The sequence below is a fragment of the Colobus angolensis genome, unplaced genomic scaffold (assembly GCF_000951035.1).
Source record: "Colobus angolensis palliatus isolate OR3802 unplaced genomic scaffold, Cang.pa_1.0 Scaffold306, whole genome shotgun sequence".
NCBI classification, from domain to species: domain Eukaryota; kingdom Metazoa; phylum Chordata; class Mammalia; order Primates; family Cercopithecidae; genus Colobus; species Colobus angolensis.
In genome coordinates, this window is record NW_012116333.1 from 442,525 (window position 1) to 453,340 (window position 10,816).

Below are 10,816 nucleotides of genomic sequence, written 5' to 3' on the forward strand. Positions count from 1 at the left end.
GTTTCACCACATTGGCCAGGCTGGTCTCGAACGCCTGACCTCAGGTGATCTACCTGCCTCTGCCTCCCAAAGTGCTGGGATTATGGGCGTAAGCCACCACACCCAGCCGAGACTTAGTACATTCTTGAAAACATTTTCATTCATTCAACAAATATTTATTGAGGGCTTAAGCACAATGCCTGGTGATAGCTTGGGAGCAAGGATGGACAGATGGGCAGGAGAGCAATTCCTGCTCTCATGGACTTGCCATCTTGTGCAACTCAAAGGCTCACACAATTAAACCTGTTGTGGATTTCCTTTCAGGGAAGGAAAATGGTTTCAAGAGGAAGGGCACTGACCTAGATAGGAATATATCCTGGCAGGCTTCCTTCAGGAAGTAATGATGGATTTGACATCTGAAAGAAGAGTGGGTGTTAACAAGAGAAAACAGGCTGGAAAAGCTTAAAGAAAGTGAATCTAGGCAAATCCCAGGAAGCCTAGGGAAATAGTGCAAGATGAGGCTGGAGAAGTAAGAATGGGCTACACCGAAGAAGCCTTACTAGGAAGAGGAAAGTTTAAAGATTTGGCTCTGCCATAGACTGAATGTTTATGTCTTCCCAAAATTCACTGAATTCATTAGGGTGAAATCTAATTCCCAGTGTGATGGTATTTTGAGATGGGGCCTTAGGGAAGTGATTAGGTAATCATGGCAGAGCCTTCATTAATGGGATTAGAGCCCTTATAAAAGAGACCCAAGAGGGAGGCCCCTTGTGCCTTCTACCACGTGGACACAATGAAAATATGGTCACCTATGAAGAAGTAGGCCCTCACCAGACAACAGATCTGCTAGTGCCTTGATACTGGACTTCCCAATCTCCAGAACTGTAAGAAATATATTTCTGTAGTTTTTATAGCATTCTGTTATAGCAGCCAAACAGAGTAACACAGGGTTTATCCTAAGAACAAAGGAAGTCACTGAAATATTTCAAACACCGATGTGCTCAAAGTTTTGTTTCTGTAAGCTCACTCTGGCTAAGTGTAGAAACAGGCTGTAAAGGGCATAGAAGTAATTCAGGGAGCCTAGTTAGGAACCTATTGCAATAGCTCAGGTAAAAGCTTGGTAGCATGGACTAGTCTAACTGCAGTAGAGTAGGGAATTTGAAATAACTGACTTATGGACTGAATGTATGTGTCCCCCCTCCCCCAAATTCCTATGTTGAGGCCCTAACCAGTGTGTGGCTGTATTTGGAGTAAGAAAGTAATTAAGGCTAAAGAGGTCATGAGAGTAGAGCCCTAATCTAATAGGACTGATATCCTTGTAAGAAAGAACACTGAAGAGCTTGCTGTCTCCCCACTGCCCCCACCCTGCTGCACATCCTCTTGTAATTACACTGCCTTATTTAGAGAATGAGAGGGGAAAAAAGTCTGTACATGTTCAACATAGATGCAAATATATCCTTTTTTAACTGAAATATTTTTATCCCCAGTTGGTTGAATCTATGGATGTGGAACCCTTAGATATGGAGGACCAACTATATTTTGTTGTGGCAACCTGAGCAGATAAATACAGATTTTGGTACCAAAAAGTGTAGTATTTCTTAACAAATACCTAAAAATATGGAAGTGGCTTTGGAACTGGGTAATGGTGAGAGGCTGGAGTAGTTTTAACATGCATGCTAAAAAAAGATAGTCTATAGTGTCCTGAAGTACTGTTGATAGCTATGGTCCAACAGGTGATTGGATTAAAGGTAACTCTTACTAGGACTCAGAAAGAAAAGAGGAGAGCCAGAGAGAAAGTCTCCATATTCTTACAGAATATATATATCATCATCAACAGAATGTTCATGGGCATGATGGGCTTTAAAGGCTCGATCTGGTGAAGTCTTAGGTAGAAACATAGAACAGGTTAATAGAAATAAAGGAGATTCTTGTTATAAAATGGAAAGAACTTAGCTGAGTTGTGTTCTAGTGTTTTGTGGAAGGTGGAAATTGTGAGCAATGAAACTGGATCTAAATTTAGCTAAAGAGATTTCTAAGCAAAATATTGAAGGAGCAACTTGGTTTCTCTACCACTTAAAATGCAAGGAGATAAACTGAAGGAATTTTAAGCAAAGAGAAACTAGAACTTGAAGATACAGAAAATTCTCAGCCTATCCACACTGCAAAGAAATGAGAAAGCTTGTTTTGAAGAGAACATTAAAGGTGTGGCTGAACAACCATTTGATAACATTAGTGTGGGTGTGAACCACAGATTTAATCAGCCACCTGAGCAGAAGCCAAGAATAGAGATGGGATTATACCAACAGAGATACTGCCAGCTGGGACTAAGGGGGACAGGAAAATCAGAGGAATGAAAGAAAGCTGTAGGACTTCTCAGATTCTACAGAAACAGACAACAGAGCTATCTGGCTATGAGCATGGGCTATCCTTTTAAAAAGTGAAGAATGGCCCCAAAAGTGATTCAAATATTGTCCGTGAACCACAGCCTGCCACTGTCACCACAGGCCTAAGAGGCAGGGCTAGTTCCTCCTCCATTTCAAAGGATGAGGCCTTTTCATTCATGGGAGGCCAGGATCCTACTGACCAGTGTCTCAGGGACAAGGCTGAGGCCCAGTGCCATAAGCCCAATGCCACCCAAGTGGGCCTGGAGAGCATTGCATCAAACCAAAAAGAATAATTCTACAGCCTTAAGAGCTAATGGGATTTGCCTTGCCAGGTTTGGGGACTTGCTTGGGACTTGTCATCCTTTTTTTCTTTCTTTTTTCTCCTTTCTGAGATGGAATGTCTTTCCTATGCCCATCTCATCATTGTGTTTTAGAAGAGCATATTGTCTGGTTTCACAGGTTCACAGCTGGAGAGGAATTTTGCCTCAGACTGAATGGTACCAAAAGTCTTGGCCATACCTGATTTATGCTTAAATTAGGCTTTGGATTTTAGACTTTAGAGTTGATACTGAAACAAGTTAAGGCTTTTAGTGTTCTTAGGATAGAATGGAATATATCTACATGTGACAAGAACATAGATTTTGGCAGGCCACGGCCAGTATGTTATAGACTGAATGCATGTACTCCCCACTTCAAAATTCCCATTTTGAGGCCCTAACCCCCAGTGTGGCTACATTTGGATTAAGATAGCAATTAAGATTAAATTAGGTAATAAGGGTGGGGCCCTGATCTGACAAGACTAGTGTCCTTTTAAGAAGAGACACCAGATAGCACTCATGCTCTTCTCCCACCCACAACCTGCTTTGTGTGTACACACTGAGAGAAGGCCATATGAGGACATAGCAAGAAGGCAGCTATCTGCAAGCCAGGAAGAGAGCCCTCACCAGAAACTGATCCTGTTGGACCTTGATCTGAGACCTCTAGCTTATAGAACTCTCAGAAAAATTTCTGTACGTTGTGGTATTTTGTTATGGCAGCCTGAACAGAGTAATACACTGATAAAAATTAGGAAGTATTGGGGTAATGTGTTGTTAAGCTAATTCCTCATTTTTAATAGTAGAGTAGAATAAAATAATGTCTAAAATATACTGGCTAGTGTTATGATGGTAACAACTAGAAAAACTAAAATTGATTATTGAAGAAATTGGAGGGGGGTGTCAATGATAGAATTTTACTTTTTAACCCTTAGTTTTACTAAAACCATGTATATTAGTTTCATCAACCATTTCAAAAGTTTAACTTAATTTTCAAAGAAACTTAAAATATCATGCCTTCATTCCTTAAATTTCAGTCATTCTGTTTTACTTTTATAATTTTTGCTGTATTAATCCTTACCAATTTTAAACCATTTTTAACCTAAATAAATTTATTTTACATTATTTTCAATTTAAACTGCTTATACTTATATTTTCCAATACATTAAACATATATAATTATTACAAATGTTCACCCATGTAATACCTAAAATTATGTCACGTTCCAGGAGTGGTAGAAGGCTTACACTTTGAAACACATGACTAGATACAAAATTTGATTATTTGTCTTGATGGCTTAAAAACGTTAAACAGGCTGGGCATGGTGGCTCACGCCTGTAATCCCAGCACTTCAGGAGGCCAAGGCAGGTGGATCACGGGGTCAAGAGATTGAGACCATCCTGGCCAACATGGTGAAACCCCGACTCTAATAAAAATACAAAAATTAGCTGGGCGTGGTGGTGCATGCCTGTAGTCCTAGCTACTCGGAAGGCTGGAGCAGGAGAATCACTTGAACCAGAGGCAGAGGTTGCAGTGAGCCGAGATCACACCACTGCACTCCAGCCTGGTGACAGAGTGAGACTCTGTCTGAAAAAAAAAAAAAAAAAAGAAAGAAAAACCTAATAACATATATGAGAAAATGAATTCCTGTCTTTTAAAAAATAATTCTCTCTACAAGTTACACGTACACTGATAGAATTTTAAGAACATCTGAGTATTTGGATTTTCCCATTTTAGAATGATTACATTAAACATAACCTGAAAATATTTCACATAGCCAAAAGTTAAAAATTTTAAACTTTTAGTGCTGTGAAACTAAATGCTGTTTTTAAAAAATCCAGAACTGAACTTTGTCATATAAAATGGGCTTAGCTAAATAAAACAACATAAATGCCTTTTTAAAAAAATCATGGGCCAGGTGCAGAGGCTCACAGCTGTAATCCCAGCACTTTGGGAGGCCGAGGTAGGCAGATCACTTGAAGGTTAGGAGTTCAAGACTGGCCTGGCTAACATGGTGAAACCCCATCTCTACTAAAAATACAAAAATTAACTAGGCATGGTGGTGGGCACCTGTAATCCCAGCTACTCAGGAGGCTGTAGCAGGAGAATCGCATGAACCCAGGAGGTAGAGGTTGCAGTGAGCCGAGATCATGCCACTGCACCCAGCCTGGGTGACAGAGCAAGATTCCATCTCAACAAAAAAAAAATGGTTAAAAAAAAATGTTTAACCAGTACCTATATGCAACCCACTCCCCACTCTGCTAATTACTGGAAATGCAAAGACAGATACAATGTCTCTAAAATTTGGAATGTGTCTGTATAAGAATTTAAAGGATAAATAAATGCCCCTCAATATAATGATATAACTTGTTGAATTAAAATAGTTCAGCTCTCAGTTATTTAAAACTAGTAAAAAGACTTAACTTTCACCACAATCTTTAGTAAAACTTAGAATGAGACTTACTTCTACTTATAGTCTTGGTTTAAAAAGCATAGTACACTACATCAAGTATGCCCTAAGCATTCATATTTGTTTGCAGAATAAATATGCTATGGTCCACTTTTCAGCAGTCTATCTCTGTAATGCAGTTCTAATATTTTAAGTGTCTAAAACACATGATACGTGAGGAAATACTGAATTATTCATAACACAGATGAAAGTATTTTTCATCTACTTATATCCACCCTTCTTAAAAAGCATGCCTTCAACCCCCATTTGCATAGCTCCTCTGCTAACTTTTAGCCATTCCCTCTTATAAATTTACTGCCCTCTTTGTCTGAAGGCATCTGTCTCCATCAACATTTCATTTCTTACAGGAGCAGGGGCAGTGAGCTCTCCAGTTCATTCAACCTTAAGTGGAGGAAGAGGCCCCTCACAGCTCCTAAGTTAGCCTTCTGGTACTCTTAGCAGAGTTGCTACCCCAGGGCTGCAGAGTCTACCTGGGTTGGGAGCTAGTTGTTCACCAGGGTTCAGCATCAGTCTGAACTGAGCTTCTATACAGCAAGTGGCCTCCCAAATGCCTTAATGGTTTCTGGTTACACCTGGGGAACAGGATCCTTAATCCCCTAAAAGAATACTTTTATACTGATAGTTATTTTATCCACATAAAATAAATCACTCATTTAATTAAAAGATTTTATAAAAGAAAAATTATTTATAAAAGAAAAACTATTATAAATAAATAATAAAACTCATAATGAAATTGAATATTTATTTGAATTTCTCCTGGTAATGGCTCTCAACAAGTAAGAAAAATCAAGCTGTGAGATTTTGTTTTAAATGTAGCCATTTTTCAAAAGGTAAAAAGTTGGCTTCTATATTTAATGGCAAGTAGGACATCTTCTATTTTAAAATTAACATTCAAAAAGTAGTAAAATATACACTATCATGAACATTATGTGTTTTCTAGAATGGATACATGTCTGAATGCTAATCTGAATGTGGAAGAAATATATATCTGTTAAAAACCACACTGGAAAAATGTTCTTTTTTTAAAAAGTAGCTTGAAGTAAAAAGGAACTTGCTAAAAACCCAGTAAACTTTCATGTATGGGAATTTTTTAAAGTCTCCACCCATCCCACCTCTGAAAAAAAAAAAAAAAAAAGAAGAAGAAAAGAAAGAAAAAGAAAAAAAACCATATGGTCAATTTGAGTAGAGCCATTCATTACATGACTGCTCATTCTGTACAATGTGGAAGGCTGGTTATTTAGGAAATATTTCGTTTCCTCAAGTGCATCTTTTGAAGATTTGTCTAGTAAAACTGCAATATCATATATAAAACACTTAACACAAAACATGCAATAACAAAGCTAAATCATTCCACTGTAAAGTTTTTAAAACTACTTTTAAAACTTTTGTTTCACCAAGAAATAAAGATGTAAAATACAGTAGAATTCTTGTTCTCCAACAGTATGCATTGTATGCTTTTGTTATTTGGCAAATCTTTTAGAGTCGAACAAAAATAATAGTCTAAACAATATTTCTTCGGTCATTATAATACGATTCCCAGGCAGAACAGCAAGATGTAGAGGAAGAGTTAGATTTTTGGAAGTTTTGGTGCATTAACCACAGGATTTGCCTCGTGCAAGTATCTCCTCCCTGCACTCTTGTAATCATAGGTACAGCCATGAGTTTCTGCATAACGATGAGATGCACAGAAGTTGTTTCCACATCTAAAGCACAAAAAAAGTTTACATGAATAGTTATATTTCTATTAAAGGGTCATCTCTCTGGGAGAGAGGAGCTTGACTTCAGGTAGTCCAACAGGGGCCCTTTGGTTCTTTTTAGCAATTTCACTGCTGACATGTCCCTTTCATTCGTAAACAAACATAAATACCCCCAAAAAAGAACAAGTTAATTGTCTATGACTATGACAATTTATGATAAAGAAGTCATTATAGAATGAAACAGGGTAGGCCAGGTGCGGTGGCTCATGCCTGTAATCCCAGCACTTTGGAAGGCTGAGGCGGGTGGATCTCGAGGCCATCCTGACCAACATGGTGAAAACCCCTCTCTACTAAAAATACAAAAATTAGCTGGGCGTGCTGGCATGCACCTGTAGTCCAGCTACTTGGAAGGCTGAGGCAAGAGAATCGCTTGAACCCAGGAGGTGGAAGTTGCAGTAAGCCAAGATCATGCCACTGCACTCCAGCCTGGTGACAGAGCAAGACTCAGTCTCAAAAAGAAGAAGAAGAAAAAAAAAAAAAGAATGAAACAGGGTGTAGAACTCTATCAGTAGTAAAACTGCAAAAAGCCAATAAATATGCCCATCATTTCTCTTATACCTGGTAAACCTCAAAGAATTCTGAATTTCTGAGAAATTCAGTCTCATGATAAAATTAAAATAGTAAAATCTAACTATGCCATGAAAGAATTTTTAAGAATATCTCTAGTAGCAAGATATGTTGTTTTCATTTGAACAGAATACACTCTAAAAAGCAGGGATTGGGCTAAGTGTGGTGGCAGCTCACACCTGAAATTCCAGCACTTTGGGAGGCCAAGGTGAGAAGATCAGTTGAGGCCAGGAGTTTGAGACCAGCCTAGGCAATATAGTGAGATCTGTCTCTACAAAACATTTAAAAAATTAACCAGGCATAATGGCACATGCCTATAGTCCTAGCTATTAGGGAGGCTGAGGCAGGGGGATCGCTTGAGCCCAAGACATCAAGACTCCAGTGAGCTATGATTGCAGTACTGAAAAAAAAAAAGGCCGCAGCAGCAGTTATTTTCAAGCCTAGCCTCAATCTAAGGGCTGACATCCAAGATAATATGACATATCATCCTTGGAGGATATCCATCAATACTAATGAAATAAATAATTACGGAAAGAAAAATTTCATAATTTTTGGAAATATATTATTCATCTATTTTATATTAACTTTTAATTTTTTTGTTAAATTTTTAATAGAATATTCAGGGAGGGGTTCTTCCAAGGTGCTGTTCAAACAAAATCCAAGCAGGTTCACCATAAGACAAAAAAGGTACACTCTCAGATTAGTTTAAACCTCCTAACTTAAAGGACAAGGAAGGATCTGTTTTTATCTTTTGGAAACCCATGAGCTATCTACTTGTTCTTTACTTCAGCCAATTAGAAGTTCAACTGAACACAGCTATTTGAACATCATCTTAATGATGTTATAAATAGGCAATTTAAATATTTTATTCTGCATAATCCCCAAACTGTGTTATCACAGAGAAAGCATCTCAGCTTCTCCAGCTGGCCAACCTGCCTGCATTCGTAGCTACTAGCCAGTCCTGTTTTCTTTCCACAAAGAAAACAATGATTTGTTTTTTTCTTCTTTGTCTGAAGAGGGGCTTTCACAGGTGGGAAGTGATGAATAGTACATTCTCCTGTTTAGAGAAAGGACACCTTGATTAACACAGGCAGAAAATCCTAAACATGAAACTATTAAGCAAAACACAAAACATAGTCCTATCAAAGTAAATATCTATGCCATAAAAATTAATTTGTGCTATTTTTATATCTAAAATTGTTTATAAAATCTACAGGTCAAGTTGCAGTAGAACTATTTTTTTTTAAGATGTGGTAGGTTTCCACTGATTAGCACTTATATTTTTAGAACTTTTTATACACACCACTTTTCTGATTATTTCTAATGGTAATCAGTTTATATAAAGTATACCAAATTTTGACGGAGAATAAAGAAAAATGTCTGCTTCAAAATCATATTTGATGAAACCTCTGAGAACATGATTGCAATACAAATATTCTGTTTGTTCACACCAAAAAGGAGTACCAGAGTATCATGAAACATGCCTTTTAGACCTATTACACCACAGACAGTAAGTTCATCAAACCACGAGCAAGTCATTTATTCTTTCAAAACTTCAATATGTTTATTTTTAACATAATAGAACATGTATTTTTCTCTCTAGATTAATAAGCACTTTAAGGTCAGTTTAGTCCACATATGTAAAAAGCACTCTGAAAGTTTTAGGCATGTTATAATTACATAAAATGTCATATTAATAATAGTAACTAACACAGTACACAGATCAATTTCACAGTACTACTAGTTTTCCAAAAATATTTACTGAATTCTGTACTACTGTATCAACTTGAGTTTTTACCTTAAAAATAAGAGCACATCTGTTATTACATAAGAAAGAATTAAATCTGTTTTTTGTTTTTTGTTTTTTTTGGGACAGTTTCGCTCTGTTGCCCAGGCTGGAGTGCAGTAGCACGATCTCAGCTCACTGCAAACTCCGCCTCCCAGGTTCAAGTGATTCTTCTGCCTCAGCCTCCCGAGTAGCTGGGACTACAGGCATGCGCCACCATGCCCAGCTAATTTTTTTGTATTTTTAGTAGAGATGGGGTTTCACCATCTTGGTCAGTCTGTTCTGCTCTTGAACTCCTGACCTCATGATCCGACCATCTCGGCCTCCCAAAGTGCTGGGATTACAGGTGTGAGCCACTGTGCCAGGCCAAATCAATTTCTTTAATTACTAAGTGAAATGTCTTTTAGAACTGATCAAAATGCCAACAAACCCCAGTCATAAGCAGAGAGACTCAAAGTTCCTGCCCATAGTTGATAAAGTAACAGTATAAGTACACAGGTGCTTTGTGTCACTCAAAGGCTAAGAAGCAAGAGGCAAAGAAAAAATGCAAGAACAAGTGGAAGGAGTGAGGAAAAACTGGTAGTGTCAATAGTGCTGGGACCTTTTCTCCACTACTGAAAAAGGTTTGGGGGGCCTAAGCTTGGTATTTATTTGGCAGCTAAAAGTCTGAAATTTCTTAAAGGGTTCAAAAAATCGGATTTACAATTAATTGGTTCTATGTCTTTTGTCACAACAGAGATTAGGTAATTTGTACACAAGCCCAGGAAAATTAAATCTTCTTTATTACCAGTCTAAAATACATTCCCAGATCTTGCCAAAACTAGAAACAAAATTTGAAACAACTGGAATGACTCCTAATAGTGCCTGGGTACCAACTCAGTTAATAAACATTTTCTTTCTCAAGTGCACTTAGAGATACCAAGAACATCTCACAAAGGTGATGGTGTAATTCCATTATTTAAAATATTTGTAAAAAGGTATTTACTTGCACTTGCACAGGACACCAAAGAAAGGCATATATTACATGATGCCCAATGCAAGTTTATCTACTCGAAACTATCTTTAAAATTCAGGCTTAGGATATTCTTCCTTAAACAATGGTGAAGAATCTCTGATAATAATTTAATTCACTGTAGTCACATTTTCATTTTTTTTCTTTTCTTAGGGGATGCTTAACTCAGTATTCTCCACACTTTTTTTCATTCAAGAACTCTTGTGAGGCCGGGCACAGTGGCTCACACCTGTAATCCTAGCACTTTGGGAGGCCAAGGTTGGCAAATCACCTGAGGTCAGGAGTTCGAGACCAGTCAGGCCAACATGGTAAAACCCCGTCTCTACTAAAAATACAAAAGTTAGCTGGGCATGGTAGCACGTGTCTGTAGTCCCAGCTACTCAGGAGGCTGAGGCAGAAGAATCGTTTCAACCCGTGAGGAAGAGGTTGCAGTGAGCTGAGATCATGCCACTGCACTTTAGCCTAACCAGGCAACAGAGCGAGACTCTGCCAAAAAAAAAAAAAAAAAAAAAAAAACCCTTGTGAATGTGTAGAGACAGAGAATACA

General features: G+C 37.9%; 1 protein-coding gene and 1 pseudogene across 4 annotated transcripts in view; both read right to left on the reverse strand.

Annotated features, from left to right (window-relative positions):
- The window catches only part of LOC105517731, a 731,019-nt pseudogene that overhangs the window by 407,408 nt on the left and 312,795 nt on the right, over positions 1-10,816 (reverse strand). The gene's annotated exons all lie outside the window — the stretch shown is intronic.
- ZFAND4 (zinc finger, AN1-type domain 4) overlaps positions 5,870-10,816 on the reverse strand; it is a 64,148-nt gene continuing 59,201 nt past the window's right edge. For all 3 annotated transcript variants that reach the window (XM_011950309.1, XM_011950308.1, XM_011950310.1), the window contains 2 exons: positions 8,408-8,528; positions 5,870-6,850 (listed from right to left, as the gene is read on the reverse strand). In XM_011950309.1, the coding sequence (XP_011805699.1) occupies positions 6,715-6,850; positions 8,408-8,528 (257 nt within the window). In that variant the 3' untranslated portion in view covers positions 5,870-6,714. The remainder of the gene's footprint in view (positions 6,851-8,407; positions 8,529-10,816) is intronic.